At 57.8% G+C, this 22,033-nt stretch overlaps 1 protein-coding gene across 4 annotated transcripts in view; it reads right to left on the reverse strand.

Annotated features, from left to right (window-relative positions):
• SHANK2 (SH3 and multiple ankyrin repeat domains 2) overlaps positions 1-22,033 on the reverse strand; it is a 560,952-nt gene that overhangs the window by 331,945 nt on the left and 206,974 nt on the right. For 3 of the 4 annotated variants that reach the window (XM_061407335.1, XM_061407333.1, XM_061407334.1), the window contains exons 11-12: positions 16,550-16,616; positions 15,970-16,140 (exon numbers count right to left, since the gene is read on the reverse strand). In XM_061407335.1, coding sequence (XP_061263319.1) covers positions 15,970-16,140; positions 16,550-16,616 — 238 coding nt within the window. The remainder of the gene's footprint in view (positions 1-15,969; positions 16,141-16,549; positions 16,617-22,033) is intronic. The other variant, XM_061407336.1, reaches the window with a different exon arrangement.

Raw genomic sequence — 22,033 nt, forward strand, 5'->3', positions numbered from 1 at the left:
TCTGGAAACTGGGTCTTGGCTGCTGTATTTAGTTGAGATGCAGTTTGACACTGTGACTGGTGTCCTGACAGGAGGAGGACGCCCGGGGCACCATGGAGGGGATTTTAGGTCAAGCGGAACTGCAGGATCTGAATGCTGGACATGCGTTCAGGCTGCAGGGCTCGGCGGCAAAGGGGGATGGAATCAGAGCCAAGACCACCAGTAGCCGCTGCCAGGGTCCCGGTGACAGAAAAACAGGCCCAAACCAACGGGAGGCGAGGGGGCAGATTCGGGAGATATTCAGAGGGAAGGCAGACAGGAGTCCAGTGGATGAGCTGTCAGGTCGAATCTGGGGCGGTCACGGTATCTGCTCCCGGTGCCCTAAGTGAGACGGCGATGCGAGGAGGAGGGGCTGCTGGCCGGGGAGATGGTGCGTCTGTTTTCTAGGGCTGCAGGGACAAAGCCCCACAGACTGGGGCTTAAACAACAGACGTATTGTCCCAGCGGGCTTCCCGGTGGCTCAGGTGGTAAAGAATCCCCCTGCCAGTGCCACAGACACGAGTCCCATCCCTGGGTGGGGAAGATGCCCGGAGAAGGGAGAGGCAAACCCCCGCCACCCCAGTACTCTTGCCTGGAGAATCCCATGGACAGAGGAGCCTGGTGGGTTATACTCCATGGGGTCGCAAAGAGTCGGATGCAACTGAGCAACTAACACACACATCGTCTCAGTCCTGGAAGTGGGAAGTCTGAAGTTAGCAGGGGGCGGGGGGGGGGGGGGGATTCCCTCGGGGGCTGTGGGGGGGGGGGGCAGGAAATCTCTTCCCTGCTGTTGCTGGAGACTTCTGGGTCACCTTTGGGGATCTCTGGTGCCTACTGAATTGGCCAAAAAGTTCGTTTGGGTTTTTGATACCCTCCAATGGAAAAACTGAAATGAATTTTTTGGACAACCCAATAGAGGCATCACCCCGATCTCGGCCTCCGTCTTCACAGGCCGCTCTGAATGTGTGCAAGCCTGTCTCCACAATGATACGGACATCGGTCATCCTGGGCTAGGGCCCACCTTAACAGCCTAAGTTAATCACCTCTGTAAACACCCGATTTTCAAAGAAGGCCACATTCTGAGGCATGGGGCATCAGGACCTTAACATGAAACACAGTTCAGACCCTTACAGATGGCAGCCTGGGGTCAAGGGGCCCGGCTACCTGGTGGGTGGGTCCCACAGGGGTCAGAGGACAGCTCTGCAGCCCCAGGCACAGAGGGTCGGGGCGCCGGGGAGGACAGAGGGCAGACCAAGGAGGACGCAGCCTGCGTGGGCCAAGCTGCTCGTACCAAGGCCACGAGGACCCCAGACCCTGGCAATCCTCTAACCCATCTGTCGAACCAGCCAGGCAAGAAAAGAGGAAATAGACGTTTGAAGAAATAAAGATGACCGTGTCTCCGAAGGGAAGAGAAGAAGCCCTGAACCCAGCAGAGGGAGCCACACCCAGCCCTCCGGGGCCCCTCTGGGGTTTAATGGGAAACTGTAGACACATGCGGCAGGAGGGGGCTGCGGGTACACAGGGAAGGAGGCAAGGTCCTTGTCCGACCTTGACGGAGAGAATCTGAAGGCCTCTGCGATTTCCATGTAAGACTCCCTTTAATATTTAAAGCAAAGACGACCCCATCCTCAGAGACAACACCATCTTGAAAGGATCCTTTGAAACCCTTAAAAGGTAGACCCGGGTTATTTTGAGGTTAAGAACACTTGTTCATTCAGCAAATACAGATCCAGGGCGCCGTGGCTGAGGAGCGCGGGGTGGGCGTGTGTGGGTATTTTCCAGTTGCTGACTTTGTCATGCCGATGCAGCCCGTATGCTGTCTATTACGCGGCACCCCGGTGGGTCTGGGCCGAGTCCCGTCATCAGTCACAGGCGGGCTCCTGCAGGGTGTGGATGGATGGATCGTCACCCTAAGTAGGGTAAATAAAGGCTATAAATAGCCTCAAATCAGTTCAGGTCAAGTTCGACTGCCGATGAGGCAGGAGCAAAGCTCTCACTTCTGAGATCCTTTTTCGGATGAAGGGTGTGGATCCTGCGTATTCCGACGGCTGTCCCGCGAGCCAGCAGGGAGCTCGGGCTGTGGAATGGACAGCGGGGTGTGGGAGCAGAGACACCCTACCCTAGAGGTCCCTGCTCCAGCCCTGAAGCTTGCAGAGGAGTGTTAACAGCAGAAAGGGAAGGAAAACAAGTGAGTGAAGAGGAAACACGAGCGGGAGAGGCAGCGAGCTGAGGGCTCGGGGTGGGAGGACAAGGACTCTCCAGGAAGGGCCCGGCAGGCACACCGAGGGCCACAGTCTTGGTGCACAGGGACCACGGGGAGGGTGACCAGCCCCTGGGCCACGTGCGGGCCAACCCTCCGGCGTGCGTCCTCCAAGCCCCAGACACCACCCGATTCCTCCTCACTCCTTGCAGGGCCAGTTCAAACTGAATTGTAGCCATTTTCATTCCACCACTGTCTTAAGTGTCATGCGTGGGCTCCTCTGCCTGGTGTTGAAATCTGGGGCCACACTCGAGCCGGCAAAGTGTGGGAATCTCTTGGCTCAGGAAGGGAACCCACGATACCCCCAAAGAACCCGTCTCCTTGGGGCAGGCCGAGCACACCTCTGCTGTTCATCCCTTCTCACGGTCATTCACCGCACTCACCATCCTCCACTCAGCCCCAAACATCAGAAAGACTGAAGACCCTCACAGACACTTCCAGAAAGGGGAGGCGGCAGACAGTCCCCCAAGTCCATTTGGTGCCTCGGCCCCCAAGGAAGGCAAAACCCGCAGCTTGGATCCATGCTATTCAGAGGCCAATAGCTCGTGGTTCCCCAAACAAAGAGCCGTTGCCATGACGACCGTAGCATCCCAGAGCTCAGGGGCTATTCTGAGACACCGAGCCGTAAGCTCTACCTTCACGTGCATCTGATCGGATTGGCTTCGCCGGTGTTCACGCTCTGCAGCAAGGCCCCTGAGCAGCCGGAAGAGGGAAGTCTTCCAGTGGCCGACACTCACAAAGCCCCCCAGGAGCGGTGTGTGCTCACGAGACAAATGGATGCAGCTGCACCAGACACAGAATGAGGGAAGTAAGACAATGGAAATGGCAAAGATTTCAGGCCGGAAGTGGGCAGGATCCCTGACCCTTCAGCCAATGGCTCGGGGCAGGTTGGAGATGCTGCAGACATCCAAGGCTATTTCACGAGAGATGCTGAGCACCTTCTTCAGCATCACTGCCAGTACCCAAACAGAGGGCAGTGCCCACGGAGCCACCATCACCCCTCGCTCTCATCGTTCTCCCCAACTTTTTGCCATTTCACATAAAACTTTGCTGTGGTCCACGAACGCCTCACAGGATCAGGAGACTAACGGGTGATGTCAACAGTTGGGTTTGTTCCCAGCATCCGCAACCTGTGGCCAGCCTGATGGACACACCGTCCTCCCCGGCACCGGATGGTCCATGACAGAAACACGTGTGACCAGAAGGGTCTGGGGAGGGGGGCTGGGAGGCGGGGCTTCAGCACAAGGCCTGCTTGTGATAGAATGAAGAAAATACATGTCTACACACCTCTCCCGACGTTTATCGGGTGCCCACTCTGTCCCAGGCCTTGCAGGGAGAAGGCACTCATGACCTTGCTGCCAACCACAGGCGTCCCCAGCTCTGAGCGACGGTGGTGCAATTCTACTGGAGCAGCTCAGCTGAGCAAGCGTTTAGAGGCAAGACTTCCACTCTCCGGGCCACGGGCCTGGCCACCCCAAAGCTCTGACCGCTGCTTAGCCTGGTCCATCCGAACCCGACAAAGACCCTTACCCCCAGGCGTTGGAGAGTTCCAGAAGGACTCAACAGTCCTTCACACCGGCTTTGGTGCTGTCTAGGATCTGTCCACCTGGCAGAGGGGCACAGATGCCAGCAATTGGAATCTCAGCACGGCTCCACGAGAAATGAGCAAAGTCTATCGCGTGCTCCCCACCCCCACCCCAAGCCCTTGGCCACACAATCCTGTCAGCCCTTCCTCATCGCTATTTCATCATCTGCTCTGGGCACTGAGAAGGATCTTGATAAAGTTGTAACATGCGTGCTCAATCTCTAGGTCGTGTCCAACTCCTTGTGACCCCATGGACTGCAGCCCACCAGGCTCCTCTGGTGGGAGAAACACGTGTGACCAGGGATTCATGGGGTTCTCCATGCCATTTCCTCCTCCAGGAGATCTTTCCGACTCAGGGATCGAACCCAAGTCTCTTGCATTTCCTGCAATGGCAGGTGGATTCTTTACCACTAAGCCACACGGGAAGCCCTAAATTTGCAACAAAAGGAGGAAAGCCCAGTGTTCTGAGCACTCTTTTCCCCTTCTGAAGCACATCCATGTCGAATGTGTCTTCCACTTGGTGTAAAACATCTATAAGAAAGCTGGGCCCATGATGGACGAGGGGTAGAGTGGGGAGACCTGGACTGGACCCTGAGCTCACCCCAGTTGACAAGCAATTGAGCGATCTGGACCAAATTTCTCCAGGAACCACCCACTGTGCCCAGCACCACATGTCTGCTGCCTTTCTCTGGCGTAGCATCCTTCCCCAACCCCGCTGGCCGCAGGATGACCACAGAACCTAGGACTGGCCACTGGCCAGCGATGAATGAAGGTACCACAGTTTAAGACAAGGGCTGGCCCTGCCCCCAGCCTGGGTCCAGCCACACCCTGCCCCCGCCACTCCCCAGGCCACAGTATCTGTCCTGCCTTTTCTTTCCAGACCCCTGTGGGCCTCCCTAGAAGACACTTTCTGAGGCTACTTATGGTCCTTTTCCTGGAAACACCTCCAGCTGGGTGGCCTCCTTGGTCAGCGCAGCCTGATAGCCCCGGAGATGAGTGCAAATTGGAGTCTGTTTTGTGCCTAGACCTGGATGACTGAGGACATCATCACCCACAAGCCAAGACGGGATGACTTTTCTCTTCTTCGGCGTCATCTTTGCCCACCTGCTGCTCCCTCAGCTCCTCAACGTGTCCCTTCTAGCTTGGCTAAAATCGACACGTCTTCTGTGCCCACATGGACGGCTTCTTCCTTCTCAAAAACCACCTTAGCGCCTTTCCGCTCAGGCTCATTAAACCCAGAATAGAAACCTTCTCTGCATTCAGTTGAATTCCACCCCACATAGTCTTCCAAACCCTCCGCCCGCGTATGAGGCTCAAATGCTTGCAAAGCCCCAAGGAACTTCAAGAAAAGACGCTTGGTTCTATCTATTTGAATCCAGGCCTAGTCATGAGTCCCGGGCACAGCCGTGGTGCAGAGTGGAGATAGCGCTCACGTCTGCAGGGGCTGCTGAGATGGCAGAGACGCTCGGGGCTCCCCCAGGATCTCGGGGACGAGTCCAGATAGAACCCACGTCCTTCTGGCACTTGGCCTGATGCTTTTTTCTGGTCCCCCTACACAGCCGCCCTCACACCTTCATGACAAGGAAACTTCCCCCGCCTACTTGCCGACATAGTTGAGATGGACATGCTCCAGGTGGTTCTACGCAATGAAGTCCAAAGATTTCAGGCTGCGCGTATTTCCCTAAAGGCCACCTGGGGCTCTGCCAGGCTCGCTGAGAATGGATGGGTCCTTAAAAGCAGGACACAGGGGTGGGGACCCCCTCTGCGGGCATCAGGACACTGGCCCAACTCCGGCCTTGTCTGGGGTCCTGTCGTCCCTCCCAGACTTGGTGAGTCAGGGAGCCCACAATGAAAGGACGTAGGTGGGAGGACAGGGTGGAGCAGAGCCCCGATGGGACCCCGCACTCTCGCCGTGGTGGCAGAGGGAGGCTCCAGGGCTAGAGGCTCTCTAGGCGTCTGGGAAGCTGCCACCCACCGCACGCCTGCCTGCTTCCACCTGCTCTGTTGTCATTCAGCAACTGTGTGCCTGGCAGCTCTGTGGGGACAAGTCAGGTCCCAGGAGTTGTGGATGGGGGTTCCCCATCCAATCCAGGGGTCCGTGTACCCCGACTTCTGGAAACAAGCTTCTACTCTGAATGGGCTTTCGAGGTGGTTGGAGACATTTAAGAATCCATGTGCAATGCAAGAGAACCAAGTTCGATCCCTGGGTCGGGAAGATGCCCTGGAGAAGGGAATGGCAACACACTCCAGTATTCTTGTCTGGAGAATTCCACGGACAGAGGATGGGGTGGACAGTCCATGGGGTGGCAAAGAGTTGGACACTCACTGAATGCTGAAGGAGAAGGTGGGGGGCACCTGCTGGAAGACCCACAGGGAAGGTGGAGGCGACCCGTGGTGGTGGCTGGGTGCTGCGGGAAAGCTCGCAGCTTGGACAGAGGGTGGCGGGTGCACGGGCAGCTGCCGTCTGATCTGCGTGGAAGGGCCTGGAAGGGAAGGCGCCTGGGGGTGTGGGCCCGGGGCAGCTTGAGGGCCCTGGTCTGGCTGGTCCGTCCACCCCACAGGGGTGCCCCAGGCGGGGTGAAATGACTCAGTATCCAGGGCTGAGGACTGAGCAGCCTCCTGAGAGCCCTGTTACCCAGAATTGCAGGTTCCCATCCCCAGAAGGTGGGGCCACCTGGTGGGGTCCCTCTGCTTCCTGTGGGGAAGGGGGCTTCCCGTCCCCCTACTCAGGCTGGGCCCATGACTTCCCGGGGCGGCCTGGGTTCCGGAGGCGTTTACACGGACTCCTTCACATGGAAGTCCAGGCTTCCCTGGGGTCACCAGCTGTCACCCCTCAGGGGACAATTACTTCCCCAAACACGACCTTCTAAGGTCTGACCATGAAGACGGGGAGGGGTGTGCACAAATCTTAAGACGGGGGCGCCTCTCCCAGGAGCCTGGCCTCTCCTCCTCCCAGGAGGCCCTGCCAGACTTTCTCTCCGGACGTGGGGATCGAGGGTGGGCAGGGACTCCCAGAACCTGGTCTCCTTCCGATGTACTGGTCCCTTCGTCCATGACACAGACACGCTTAACTCACCAGGGCTAATGGGGGGCTCTGAAAACCAACCCCAGAGGGACACCCTGAGATTGGGGTTGGGGGACAGGTCAACCGGTCTGGAGGAGGTGGGGGAGGGGGAGAGGAGGAGAAGGGGCTGCTTCCCTGGGAAGAGGCGGGGAGCCCCAGGGATGGGGAGGTGGGGGGCTGGTGAGCCCAGGGTAAGGCCACTCATTCAGTGCATCTTGGAGCAGCCGGGAAACCGGTTTTCCTGGTAAAAATGGCTCGGACACCAGCCTGGAAGTGGCCGGGGTGTGAGGATGCTCTCCTTGGAAGGCTCCATGGCTACCAGCAGGCTCTGTGATGGGACCTGGCGACCTGGTGTCATCAGGAGACAGGACAACAGGGACCAGGGCAACTAACTGCGCTGCAGTGTGTCGAGGAGCACGGGCTCGGCCGGCAGAGCCCAGACACACCGGTGAAGTCAACCAAGAGCACGGGCCGGGGCCAGGGGGCATGGTGCCCCTGGGGCCCCCCGGAAGGGGCAGCTGGTCCTCGGGGAAGAGCGCCTCTGTGCCCAGCTTTGGGGATCCACCTGCCGACCCCCCAGGAGGCAGGACTGCAGGGGCACTGCAATGCGGCGGCCGGGGGAGAGTCCAGGAACTGAAGGGGCGAGGAGAGAGATGCGCAAAGGCTGGAGGGCAGCATCGTGGCGGGGAAAGAATGGCCCAGTCCAAACCCCAGCTCCCCGTGACCCGGACGTGGAACTCACGTCTGCGCCTGAAGCCTCACTCTCCTCACCTGTAAAATGGGGACGGTGCCACCTCCCTGGCAGGGATCGCACAAAAGCACTGAGTGCAATCCAGGCGCGAAAGGGTGGCGAAACAGCACTGCTCCTGCCGTTCAGATCAAAGCAGCCTGCGGCCTCCTCCTGCGGGAAGCCGTCCCGACTCTACAGCCCATTGGGATTCCATGGCCCCCTTAATGCTGACCGCAGCCCCTCCCTATTCCCTCCCGCAGGCCCAGACCTTCTCCATCTTTAAGAGAACTAGCCACCAAAAGTCCAGTCCCCCAGCTGGTACACAGTCCTGGCCCTGACCCTGCCCAGAGCCTGGGCCGGGGCGTCTACCAGGAGGGCAGTCGTGGCTGGAGGAGAATGATGTGTGGGGAGAAAGGCCCAGAGGATCAGGGGCAGGGAGCGGGCAGGGAGAGGGCGGGGCAGCAGGAAGCAGGGGAGAGACTCAGCCTGGGCCCCAAACACACCTCCTCCTCTCTGGGACCCGCGTCCAGGACAGAGCCGCAGAAGAAGGAGAGGATGGGCCTGGCGGGGCTGGGCTGGGCCCCAGGGCAGATCAGAAAACGGCGAAGGGTCCCAGGAGGCGGGAGGTGGGCGAGCATGGACTCGCCACCATCCGTGTCCAGCCACCACGCACCTTGCCCTCGGGAAGGGCGTCTGTGCTCACCCTGTCCAATCCCTGCATCCCGGCGTCCCCGTGAAGGGCAGAGGGCCCTGGATGGGGACTCTAGGTCACAGGGTCAGAGGCGGCCCTCGGGTTAGGGAACCCCTGGCTGGAGAACAGCCATCCCAGGCGTGCAGAGGGGATGTGGGGCGGAGGGGTGGTCACGGGCACTTAGGGTGGAGAGCGCCCGGCAGTGGGAAGGCAGGGGCGAGGCGGCCTGTGGTCAGGCGCTGCCCCCACCTGTGCTGAACCCCTCAACACCGCAGCTGTGGTTCCCACACGGGCTGGCGTCCACCCCGGAGGGCGGCCTTGGGGGCCGTGTCCTTAGTTGAGGGGTGGGGGGGTTTACTTGTCAAGGGGGTGGGCAAGGGCCACACTCCTTAAATGTCTAGCTGTCACAGGACAGCTGGATGAATTATGAATGATGACCAGACATTCATGTAGACGCAGAGCATAAACCGTACCCCCATCCCAACTCACAGACACAGATCCTTCCACACAGGTATCTGCTGAATGTTTCCCAAAACGCAAACGCCGTGTAAGTGAGAGAGCGTGTGTGGTGCTTGGTTTAGAACTTTGCCAAGTGGAGCACACGACGCCAGGAAACCGCAGGGGCTGGCAGGGCCCGCCCTGGGCGTGTCCCAGCTGCCCAGGGTGGGATGGGGGCGCTCTGGGGTTTGAGGGCAAGTGCGCTCGGAGGGGGCCGGCCCCACGCCCACACTGGACCCTCCCGCGTGGGACGCTCTCAGAGACACTCAGGTCACTGCTCGGCCGTCCCTCTCTGCTTCTTGTTCCTGGACAGTCAGGATGCTGTGCTGATCTTAAAAAATCCCGTGCGCGTGAGGTTATCTGGTCTGTGAATCTCAATGAAGGACCGTGAGGGTGGGGCTGCACCGTGAAGGCTGTCAAAGGCCCTGGGGCCTCGGGGGCTCGGGAGCCAGGGCTCAGGGCCGGGCTCACCTTGAACGGAGTCTTGCAGAGACTGTGCGGTTGAGGTTGTGGAAGACGGGGGGACTGGGGGACTGCCATTTTTCCTTGTGGGACAGAGCAGGGGAGGGGTCTTCCCCAGGGGCCCACGCGGCTCGGGACTGGGAAGCAGAGAGCCCGAAAACACTCAGGTTGGAGACCTGTTCAACGCAGATGGCGAGAAGCAGTAGATGCGTGCGGGCCGCTGGTGGCTCCTCCAGGCACCTCTGGTGGGACAGGCGCTCCAGCAGCCGCTCTTGTCCCCGCATGGGGGACACTACTCTGGGGGACACGTCCCCAGGCTGGGCCTGCCTCCAGAAGCGTTCCCAGGCTGAGTGCAAGGGAAGGGGTGCCTGGGAGGCCCAGGGGAGCCTCGGGGGCATGACACCAGCAGTGTGTGACATCTATATGCACCCTGGGCACAGGAGGTCAAGGCCATATGGCCACGGCTGCGCCCTCTCGGGACAGACAAGCGTCCCCAGAAAGCCAGTGAACACAGCGTCTGGGACAGACCGAGGCCACCGTGCATCCCGAGTGGACGCTCACCAGCCGTCGGCCACCCGTGAAAACCCCATCCCAACGGAACACAAGAGCGACCGGCGCGCAGGGTCACGAGCGGACAGCAGCTACCTCCCAGGATTTGGGGATAAACTCATATACCTGATGGTAAGCGTGGGGGAGGGGAGCCGCAGCAGCGGGCACATGACCGCAGCCCGGAGGAGGAGGACGGCAGAGACCCCGGCGGACAGGACTCGGCACGCAGGGAGCCACGCGCCCATGGGTGGATGGGGAGCCAGCACGGGCGGCCAGCACACATGCCACAGCTCGCCCGGCCCCGAGAGGGAGGCGACTCGGAGCAGCATGAGCCGTGACAGCTGACGGCGGGCTGCTCACATCCGCTCAGCGGCCGCGTCTGCTGGGGCTCCATCACACCTCCTCCCCTAGGCAACGTGCTTTGAAAATATTCTCTGGGAATGTGGGCTGCAGCTGTGATGGCTGCACTGTCCCGGGGAACAGACCAGCCTGGGGAAGCCTCGCTCCTTGCTCTCAGGAGGGGGGACACACGGCAGTGCTGACCCCAAATGAGCCGGTGTGATGAGATGAAGCAGGTTAGAACGCTGGGTTTCCCCAGGACCTGCTGGCTCTCCGTGCAACAAAGGATGCTGTGTTTACTTAATACCATTGTCTACATCTCATGGTAAGTGGCACATTTTACAGTCCGAATGCCTGGAAACCTGACTGCTTCTTTCAAATTGGATCTATTTTATTTCACAGCAGGTGACAGCTACCAAACAGGTATTTTTTTTTTTTTCCTTCAAAGCATCATGGCTCCGTATCAGCCTGGATTTTACATTCTCATACATAAACACACAGACACACACACACACACCCAAAATAATACATTAACAAATCTGTTTGAAAACACCACCCTCTCTTCATCGTCTATACATATCTAAAGCGTAATTACATAGACACTCAGTCTCGAAACCTAGCAACAGTATCCAAGCGATCCTCGGGCGGCTCATCAGACACCCAAACTCACACATCAGCTCAATGGGCTTCATTTAAAAAAAAACCAGAACCTCTCACTTCTCTCCCCCGTAGCTGCGGAAGGACAAGATATAGGAAAACAAACCTTGTTCCGCTGAAGAAGAACAACCCATGGCATTTAGTCCTTCTGACCGTGCATGTCCCCATAGAGCCAGGCAAAAACAAAAATAACAAAGGTGGTTAAAAAAAAAAAAATAGGTTATCTCAGTCCAAAGCTTATCAGCTTGCAACACGCTTAATCTTTGCATGACTATTTCGGACTCGAGCTCCCCAGCTCCCCGACAGCCTTGCTTTCGGGGACCTCCATCCTACAGGAGCCATCGCAAACGCTCGATGGCAAAAGCTTTTAAGACCTGCTGGGCTCATGGACTCAGCCGCAGCTCAGCTGTGGATCACAACACGCAGGATTAACTTTGGTATTCACGGTCGCTTTTAAACCATCACTTTCTCCGAGTGGGCAAATAAAACCACCCAATGGAGGTCACAATTAATTTTTTAAAAGAGGGAGGGAGTTGGGTTTTTTAAAAAAAAAAAAAGAAAAGAAAAAAATGGAAGCACAGCACCGGTGAGCAGCAACCTGCACGCTGGCCGGGCTGTGAACAGAACGCTTCACGACAAGAGGCAATCTCTCTTTTAAAGGGATAGGGTGGCAGCCACTCGGCGAGCCCGATCCACTTCCGGATCCCGCAGACCTCGGAGGCCCATTCATCAGCTCGCTGCGACCCAACAGGTTTAATGTCCTCCCCCCAGCGCCACATCAGAGCCTCTGAAGGACCCTGATTTCTCGGCGGGGCACTTTTGTGTCTAGAAAACAGAGGCTCCGTGGCTTGAGGTGGGGGGAACACTTGAGCCGTTCAAGGGACTTTTTCAGGAAGGCATCTCATTGGGCTAGAGGCAGAAAGTCAGCAACACTGTAATGACTCATTCTGAAGAGTCAAAATCAACCCCACGCCCAACTTGGAATCCGGGGATCCTTCCACCATGTTTTATCTTCAAAAACGCAACCCAACACCACAGAGGCAACGCTGAGTCTTACCGTCATCTCTTCTGAGTTCACGATCCTGACTCGTGGAGCTGGGTCCCCCAAAACACTGCCCCAGCCCCTGCTGAGCCCCACTAAATGTCTGAAAACCCTGGCAGCAAGCACCATGGGCTCGTTCTGGCAGAGTAAAGAGCCCAAAGCCTCAGATGCAGGACCTGAGACCCCACTCTCCTGTACCCTTCTACACCATGGTGTAGCTCAGAAGTCAAAATTTGCTGAAGATCATAAAGTAGAAAGGAGGCCCCCGCCCACCCCTCCCCAGCACCCCTACCGTGATTTCCAAGGCTGTGGCAAATGGCCCCTGGAGCTCCCCACGCAATCATACCAGACGCCCACCACCCGAGAGTCTGGGGCAGACAAAAGGTCACCCCGACGGAGACAGACAGACAGCACCCCCACAGGTCACGGAGGAGGTGGGGTCCCAGAGCCCAGACCCTTACAGAAGCTGGAATGGGAAAGCCACGTAGCCACACACCTTCACACACAACCCACCGGAGACCCCCAATGTCACACGGCCCCAGAGTGACCTGCTGTGGGTGCAAACACGGCCCCCACACGACCCACTTGCCCCGTGTTCCTCACTCAGACCACACTCGGGGGGATCAGGGCATTAATTACACTCTGGCAAACGCACCCAACCCAGCACTGACATGCCCACGGGACTCGGCTCCTCGACTCCAACTCCAGGTGCCGCGAGGCCAGGATTTTACATTGAGAAGAGAGAGCGGGGTTGAAGGTGGAGCGGGCACACTAGCAGAGGGAGGGTCACTCACTCAGCTGACATTTACCAAGGCCCCACTGTGCACCAGGCTTCCCTGGCGGCTCAGTGCTGAAGAATCGGCCTGCGATGCAGGAGGCTTGCAGGACACACAGGTTCCATGGCTGGATCGGGAAGATCCCCAGGAGGAGGAAATGGCAAGCCACATTAGTATTCTTGCCTGAGAAGTCCCAAGGACAGAGGAGCCTGGCAGGCTACAGTCCACGGGGTCACAAAGAGTCGGGCACGACTGACCGATTAAACAACAGCTGTGCACCAGGCAGGGAACAGTCCAGAGGGACGGCCAGACAGCACCGCAAGTGACCTCCGGTGGGCTGATGGCAGCCCTGGATCCTGTGTCAGGCAGGGAACAGTCCGGAGGGACGGCCAGACAGCACCGCGAGTGACCTCCGGTGGGCTGATGGCAGCCCTATATCCTGTGTGTGTGTGTGCACGCGCGCTTAGTCACTCAGTTGTGTCCAGCTCTTTTGCAACCTCATGAACTGTAGCCCGCCAGGCTCCTCTGTCCATGGAATTTCCTAGGCAAGAATACTGGAGTGGGTTGCCAGGCCCTTCTCCAAGGGATCCCGACCCAGGGGCTGAACCCGAGTCTCCTGTGTTGGCAGGTGGGTTCCTTACCGCTGAGCCACCTGGAAGCCCCTGCAGTGTCTGTACCCTAGTCCTAATCCTACTGATTCTGACGACCCCTCTGCAGCCCTCAGGCCCAGCCTCAAGCCATCTCCCAAGTGTCCTCCTCCTCCGCCCACCCCTGCCCTCTCAGCCCGTCTGGGAAGCAGAGTTCAGCGGGCAGATACTCCGCTCTGGTGACCACAGAGCCCTGAACCGGGACCAGGCGAGCAGAGAGCTTCCTGCAGGGTGATGCTGCTGTCAGTGGTCTGGACCCAAGAACCCTCTTCCCCGCTCTCCTTCCCTCCACCCACTTGTCCAGCCCCGGTTCCAACAGAAGCCTGTGTGAAGACCCCTGAGCTCCCTGCCCCAGCCTGCGCTGCTGCCTGAAGCTTTTGAGTGTGGCCCCGTTTCTCTGGGTGCACAGGGAGATGGGGAGCCTGGAGCTGAAGAGCCTAGAGCCCCCCAGAGTCAGATGGGCCTGGCTTCAAAGCCTGGCTCAGCCCATCACTCTGGGACGTGGTTCTGGGGCGTCCTGCCTAGGAGATGCCCCTGCACCCTGCCCACGCCCCCTGGCGCTCGGCGTGATCCCACAGGCACTGCACCGCCCAGAGGAGGGTCCTCCCTGGCGGGAGCAAGCCTGAACCAACAGAAACTTGAGGCGACACACAGGTTGCCTCACCCTAGGGTGAGACAAGACGACCCCCTGGGGTCCCGACAACACCCGGCCTCAGCTGCCTGCAGCACCTGCTCACTAAGGCCCCGGGTTGGCCTCCTGTCTGCCCGGACTGACTCTGTGCTCCGGCTGCTGGTATCTAGCACCCCCTCCATGGCAAACCACCCCTCACATCCTTGCCCCAAGGTCTGCTTCTGGGCAAACCCGACCCAAACGCCATGTATCCTACATCAAGTCTGCCCTTGGTCACACAGATAGCGACACATCCTTGGAGGAGCGACGGAACGTGAGATGCTGGGCATGCAGGCTCGGCAAGGGTCGGATGTCTGCCTGGCGTTATTCATCCACCCAGAAACAGGACGGCTCTCTGAGGCAGGGGCTACAGATCCCCGAAGAGGACTTAGCGAGACCCGCTCAGGGCACAGGACGGGACCAGACCCTCCCCGCCACACACCCAGCATCCGGTACCCCTGGTAACGAGGGCAGATGGAAAGCTGGGTGGCCACGGGGCACAGGGCAAACGAGTGCAAACCTAGAGGTTCGGTTCACGGGATGCTGAACTGAGACCTCAGCATGGATTTACTGCGAGGCCGAGAACGAACGCCCCGAGTGACGTCTGTGCCCGTGAAGGACCTGCAGCCTTTCTGCGAGGCCTTCGACAGAACCCACTTAAGCGGCACAGTTTGCTGGTTCCCAGTCAGAGATGCTGAGTCAGACGACGTAGAGGAAAGAAGGCTTTTTCCGCGCCCCCCTCCCTTGGAGATACTGAAAGGCCCCTGCGTGGGAGCACAGATTTCCTGTACTAACATTTCCCTTTAGGACACTCCGGGGAAAGGCCCCGGCGCAGGTACCAGAGAGCATGGGCTGATGGTAAACACCACCCCACATTCTCCTGCAGCCCCGGTGTGTCCACACAGGTGCAGCAGGAAGCCTCCAACCTCACTCCCCACAGCCGGAGCCACGGACGTCACACGCGCCTGCCGTGACCGTCCATCTCTTGACAGGGCAAGCCCTCACAGTTTAAAGAAATCATTGAATGGAGTGGGTGAGTGGTAATTAACATGTGTTCACCCAACAAACAGGTATTCTTCTTATAATAAGAAAATATGTTTGTAGAGAGGCGTTTACATCCCAGATAAGGAACGGGAGAGACAAGCCAGAAACCTCCTTGATCTGGGTTTTAAAATCGGCACTTTTTGAGTTTGTGGCTGGGGCAAGGAGGGGAGTGAATGTGTAAGGCCGGGCTGGGGGTCGGCAGGCAGAGTCTCTAGTTTTTCCTGTCTCCCTCCCGACAGCCAGCCGGGGAAAGGAGGCCCCTTCACGCCTCCCCTGGCTCAGGGGAGATCAGGATGGTGGCCCCAAGGGTGTCACCATCGCAGGAACTCAGAGATCCTGGATCCCCGGGACCACTGACCACCCTGGGGTCCTGGGCCGGGCCTGCACATCTCCTCCTGGCAATCTGCCTGCTCGACAAGAGTCCCAATTCCCTTCACGGCAACCGGTATTTTTGTACCACTCTCTCGTATCAGCGGGGGTTGGGAGGAGAAGAGTTGGGAGGGCTCAGTTCATCCTCTAGCGTGCTTTGCAGACATGAACTCATCCATCTGCATAGTGTGCTTAGGGAGACGCTGACGCAGCCCTGCAGGATGCCCGGATCTCAGAGCAATTAGGAGGTCTGGCCCCGGCTCGCGGGAGGACTCGCATCAACATTGGGCGCAGGAGGCCCCGATGGTCGGCACAGGGGACCGGATGAGGCAAGCGAGACACTGGGCTCCGCATCCTTGTGCGATTCTCGAGGCAGCTGGGCGCCCGCAGACATTCGACACGGAAAAGACCAGACAGCCAGGCGTGCGGGATGGCTCACCCCCCAGCGCCCAGTACGGGGGGAGCGATCCAGGCAACAAGACACAGAGGCCACCCAGCGACTTCTCCAGGCGCCCTGGAGGCTCGCTGCCCACCCCCTGGATGGGATGGCGCCATCTGGAAATCTCACCGCTGCTGGTCCAGTGGGCCTGCTCCCCGCTGCACGTCCGGTGTAAGCCCGGGGCCGGAGGGAACAGGCCAGAGGGCTCTTCCAAGATGCAAGACTGGGCCCAGCCGCCGGCAGGGCGACGGGACAGGGGAGGAGCCGCAGGGACAGTCCTCCTGGTTGGCACGAGGGGTACTGAAAAGGGGAGCAGGCATCAGTAGGCAGAGCCGGGGACGCAGAGGCAGGAGGGGGAGCGGGACGCCCCTGGCTCTTCCTGCCCCTTTTCATCGCCATCTCCGACTTTAAATGGAATCGTGTATGTTACAGAATCCTCCCGCAAACCCATCTCAATCGGTCGCAAGGTAATCTGGTTCTCCGGTTGGACGTCAAGGCCCTGCAGCCATCACCGGCGCCCTCGCCTGACATTTAAGGGGTTCCGGGCCCTGACCCTGCCACGCGTCAAGAAGATGCAGCAACAGAGGTGGAGAAGATGCTCGGACTCTGTTCCTGTTAAGTTTGGCTAAAAGCAGACTCCGAACTAATCCGGCGAGGTGACCAACCGGGGCCCCTGCATGGTTCACTGGCAGCCAGCCAGCCTACTCACCAACGTCGGTCTCCTTGTGGTTCTTGATGTACTCGGCCAGCTCAAAGTTGCCGGCGATGATCGCCACCTGCCGGAAGAGGAAATCATGTTAAGGCGCCAAGCGCAGGACACGCTGCACATCCCGACGGCCTAAGAGCAAAAGTCCAATCAGAGCTTCTTTTGAAAAAATAAGAGATATTCCCCCCTTCCGGGTTTCCCGAGATACAGTCAACGCACAGCACTAAGCTGAAGGTGTGCAGCCTGCTGACTTGACTTGGATATTATTTTGTGAAACGATGAGTTTAGTTAATGTCCATCACCTCATAAGGCTGTGCAGTTTCTTCCCTAGGACTTCCCTGGTGGCCCAGTGGCTGAGACTCTGCGCTCCCAGTGCAGGGGGATGGGGTTCGGTCCCTGGTCGGGGAACTAGATCCCACGTGCTGCAACTAAAAAGGATCTTGGTGTCGCAAGGAAGATCAAAGAACCCGCATGCTGCAACTCAGACCCAGCACAGCCAAATAAGTGATCTTTCTTCAAATGTGAACAATTTATCCTGAAGATTTTCTTTAAAAAACAAACTAACAAACAAACTCTTTTCCCCTTGTGATGAGAACTTGAAGGATCTGCTCTTACCAACTTTCAAGTGAACCACATGGCTGAACGCGACGTCCTCTGGGCTAGTTTGCCTTGTAACTAGAAGTCCAAATCTGGACCATCTTCACCCATTTCCCCAGCCCCCACCCCACCCCGGGAACCACAAACAATCTCATCTCTTTTTCTATGAGTTTGTTTCGACCCCACAACAAAGTGGGAGCTACAGTGCTTGTCTTTGTCTGATTTCAGGCAGCCTGGGCCCTCGAGGCCTGCACGGTGCACCAGTCGCAGCTACTGAAACAGTGGCCACCACACCCAGCAGCCCGACCACAGGCACCTCCTCCTGCTTGGCCCCCTTCTCCGGGGCCCTGGCCATTCTTCCACCACAAGGCCATCATTCCGTGAGAATCTACGTGAGACAGTCCTCTGCCCAGGAGGCCACGGAGGGGGTGGGTCAAGGGACTGAGCCTGGAAACCCCCCGGACGGCGTGCTGCATTCCCACCAGTCCTGACCGGTCCCAGCATGCTCCCTGGAGGTGGGGGGCGGGGGGAGGCATCCATTCCTCTGATTGGTCCCCATAGCTAGAGGGATGGGGAATCTCAAAAAGCACTCACAGCTCTTCACTGAGTTTCAGTGAAGCAGAAAAAACTCCACCTATGCACAGCATAAACCAGCACCTACAGGCAAGAGTCCAGCTCAAGCCACACAGACAGTGACGAAAGCGAAGAGGCCATGTGGTCCGTGATGCACTGAGGCAGCCAGGCAGGCAAAGACAAAGGCCCTGGGGGTGGCCCTGGGGCCCCCGGGGAGACCTGATACAGAGCTTACGTGGGCAGGGCTCTCTGCGCCCCAGTGGGGCGCCCTGGGCACAGGGGGGCAGCCGTCTCCACCCTCAAATGAGCCGGGTGTTCAGACGCCAGCCCGCAGACACACACGTCAACCGTCAGTCTCCTGGCAGCGATACTGTGGGTGGGCCTTCCCCGATCCTTTGGAGGCCTTCAGAGCAAAAGCTGAGATTTGCTGGAGGAGAAATTCTGCCTCGAGGCTGCACCACCAGCTCCTGCCTGAGTTCCCAGCCTGCCCTTCCGACTGCAGACTGGCCAGCCCCCACAGTCTTGGGAGCCAAATTCCTGCAAGAAATTTCTTAAACGTACGTGTCTCCATCCTGCTAGCTCTGCTTCCCTGGAGAAACCTGCTTCTCATGGCTCCCTGTGAGGGCCGGGGGGCTGTGGTGTCTTTGGAAGTGACACTGACTTCGACCCTTGGGCATCACCTAATGCTTGGTGTCCTGCAAGGATGCCACTGACTGGAACAGCCTGGAGACAAATTCAGCCTCCTCCCCGGTCTGCTAACGTCAGGGGAGCCACGGCAGCCCGTCTGCACGAGGCGAGGGTCCTAGGGGTGGACAGCAAAGGCCATTTCAGCGACAGGCCCTGTGAGGCCTCCCTGGGGGCTCAGATGGTAAAGAATCTGCCTGAAATGTGGGCGATCAGAGTTCGACCCCTGGGTCAGGAAGATCCCCTGGAGAAGGGAATGGCAACCCAGGCCAGTATTCTGGCCTGGAGAATCTCATGGACAGAGGAGTCTGGTGGGCTACAGTCCATGGGGTCGCAAAGAGTTGGACACGACTGAGCAACTCTCTCTCTCTCACACACACACAGGTTCTGCAGACACAGAAGCAGGTTTCGAAGCACCTGGTGAACGGGACTTCACCAGCCTCCTGAGGGTGACCATCCACCTGGGATTCAGGCTTCAGACGGCGGATCCTTAAAACAGAGCAGGGGACTTCCCTGGTGATCCAGTGGTTAAGACTTCAGCTTCTAATGCAGGGGACGTGGGTCTGACCCCTGGTTGGGCAGCTAAGATCCCACGTGCCTCTCAGACAAAAAAATCCAAAACGTAAGACAGAAACAAAATTGTAACAAATTCAATAAAGACTTTAAAAATGGTCCACGTCGAAGAAAAGAAAGAAACACAGCAGGGACAGAGGGTAGGAACCTAAGCAGGAGGCCCACAGAGGCCCTGCGAAGCCAGCGACCCAGTCGGCTACCATTTGTGACATGACCCCAAAAGGAAGGGTCTACAGGGTGACCCATGACATGTGACCCAATGTCACCCAGGGGACAACTGGTCAGAGTTATTCCTTGTTGGAATTCCCTGGTGGTCCAGCGGGCAGGACTCCACGCTTTCCTTGCAGAGGCCTGGGTTCAATCCCTGGTCAGGAAACCAGGATCCCACAAGCCGCACAGCACAGTTAAAAAGAAAACAAGCATCACTCCCTGTCTTCCAGCCAAACTCTCAAGGTAAAACTCCCTCCCACCCATCAGGATGGCTGCTATCAAAAGACAGAAAATAACAAGTGTTGGCAAGGATGTGGAGAAATTGGAAGGTTTGTGTATTGAGGGTGGGGATGTAAAATGGTACAGCTGCTGTGGAAAACACTGTTGAATTTCCTCAAAAAAAATCCTACACAGACATGATCCAGCAGCTCTGCTTCTGGGGATTTGTACCCGGGGGGATCTGAAAGCAGGAATAATGGTTAATTCTTTATGTCAACTTGACTGGGCCACAGAAGGCCTAGACATTTGGCCAAAAGTTACCCTGGGTGTTTCTGGATGAGATTAGCATCTGAATCAGTAGACTGAGTAAAGCAGATTGCCCTCCCAGCATGGGTGGGCCGCATCTAATCAGTTGACGACATGCCTAGAACAGAAAAGTCAAGTAAGAGGAGACTTCTGCCCACCTGTGAGTTGGGACATCTGTCTTTTCCAGCCTTCAGTCTCAGAGAAACATCCGCTTTTCTTGGGTTCTGAGCCTGCTGGCTTTTGGATCGGAACTTACATCACTCACAATGCTGGACCTTCAGTTCACTACAGCCTCAGATCTTGGACTCCTTGGCCCCATAATGAATCTGTGTGTGTGTGTGTGTGTGTGTGCACGTGTGTGTGTGTGTGTGTGTGTGTGTGTGTGTGTGATGTGTGTACTCTGAGTGGGGTGCCGCTGTAACCCCACTGCAGTTGGAACCAGGCTGAAGGAGAAGCTGCTTTTGTTCTCATCACTGGCGAAACCTCCATCTCCTGGGCTCTGCAGCCAGGATGTGGAGGAAACCCACGCCCCCATCCCGAGTGAAGCTGCCTCCTCTCGCCAAAACCAAATGTGCCTCCCGACACAGAGAGCTATTCATAGGCGCTCTGAGAGCGTGGCATGTCCTCGCCAAAACTGGAAAACAGCTCTGTGCAACAGTGATGGAAACTGTGGTCTCGGGCCGCCCCTTCTTTGGTCTTCCTTCCAGATGACCACGTCCCCTGCTCCGGACTCCAATGGCAAATTGGGAAGTGGCCGAAACCCAGAGACCCAGGAGCCTGGAAAGGTGTCGGAATTCTGAGCATCTGCAAGCATGTGGGGAGGAAGTGGGTCCCAGGCTTCGGGGTCAGAGGTCACAAACTCCACTGGACCAACTCCAAGGGGGTCCCTCATCTCTAGGCTGAAGCTCGGAGCCGGACAGGCAGTGGGCAATTGTGCAGTCCAGGGCTGTCCAGACCACAGCCCCAGGGCCTCAGCAGATCCCAGGAGGCCAGAAGCCTTTGCAAACTGATGTGTTACCCGGGGGCTCAGGGACCCCACACCAACCTTGACAGGCTGCCTGGAGGGAGCGCCTGCTGGGCAGTGGAGGCGAGCGGCATCAGCACCACCAGAAGGTCTGTCTCCAGGGGCTTAGGGCTGGGCCCCAAGCCAGAGGAAGCAGCCAGGGCACCACCAAGGCTGCCACACGGGCAGCACCATGCTGGTGACCCAACAGCCTCTCCAGGCTAAAGGAGGACCCTGAGCACTCCCGGGAGACCTGCCCAGGCAAGGCCTCGGCTTTTCTGGACCCCCAAGGCTGGGGATGAAAGGCCCCCTCATCCCCTGGCCCAGGAATGGAGGGTACACCCTAGGCAGTGGTCAGCCTTCACATGGCCAGCGTGGTGCCATGGTCATGGCCACAGCCTCCCCGTGGTGGAGCCCTCCAGAATGGAGACCACAGACAAGGCACGCCACCTCCTCTGTAACTGGGGATCACTGAAAGCCTGGCCCTTCTGTGACTCCTGGAGGCTTAGAATTGTTCATACTGATAAATGGCACACAACAGAGCCTGAGACTCCACAAAGAAAACCCAGGCCTGGCGGGGCTTCTCGGATGACGTCTCCCAAACACATAAGCAGGAACTGACACCCGTCTCGTCCAAACTCCTCCAGGGAACGAAGAGGGAGAACTCTCCAACCCCATGGACGAGGACAGCACGACCCCAGTCCCAGGGATCCACAGGAGTGGGAGTCCTCTCCCCACAGAGGTTGGCATCCTGACCAAACAATAGCAAATCAATGCAGTGAATGAATGAAGTCACTCAGTCGTGTCCGACTCTTTGTAACCCCAGGGACTATACGGTTCTTGGAATTCTCCAAGCCAGGATACTGGAGGGGGTAGCCTTTCCCTTCTCCAGGGGATCTTCCAAACTCAGGGATTGAACCCAGGTCTCCGCATTGCAGGTGGATTCTTTACCAGCTGAGCCACCGGGGAAGCCCAAGAATACTGGAGTGGGTAGCTTATCCCTTCTCCAGCGGATCTTCCCGACACAGGAATTAAACTGGAGTCTCCTGCATTGCAGGTGGATTCTTTGCCAACTGAGCCACCGGGGAAGCCCATAAATCAATGCAGGGATCTGTTCAAAGAAGAGGACCATGCCACTGTGCAGGCTTCTTACAGGAATAAAGGAGCCATCAGTGGAATCCACCGCACTAAAAGAAAAGGGGGAAATCTACAGGGTCATCTTTTTAAAAAGCATTTATTTCTGTTTTTTATTTATTTAATTAATAAAATTAATTAATTAATCCAGCTGCACTGGATCTTGGTTGCAGCATGCGGCATCTAGC

Source organism: Bos javanicus, chromosome 29, assembly GCF_032452875.1.
Source record: "Bos javanicus breed banteng chromosome 29, ARS-OSU_banteng_1.0, whole genome shotgun sequence".
NCBI lineage: Eukaryota > Metazoa > Chordata > Mammalia > Artiodactyla > Bovidae > Bos > Bos javanicus.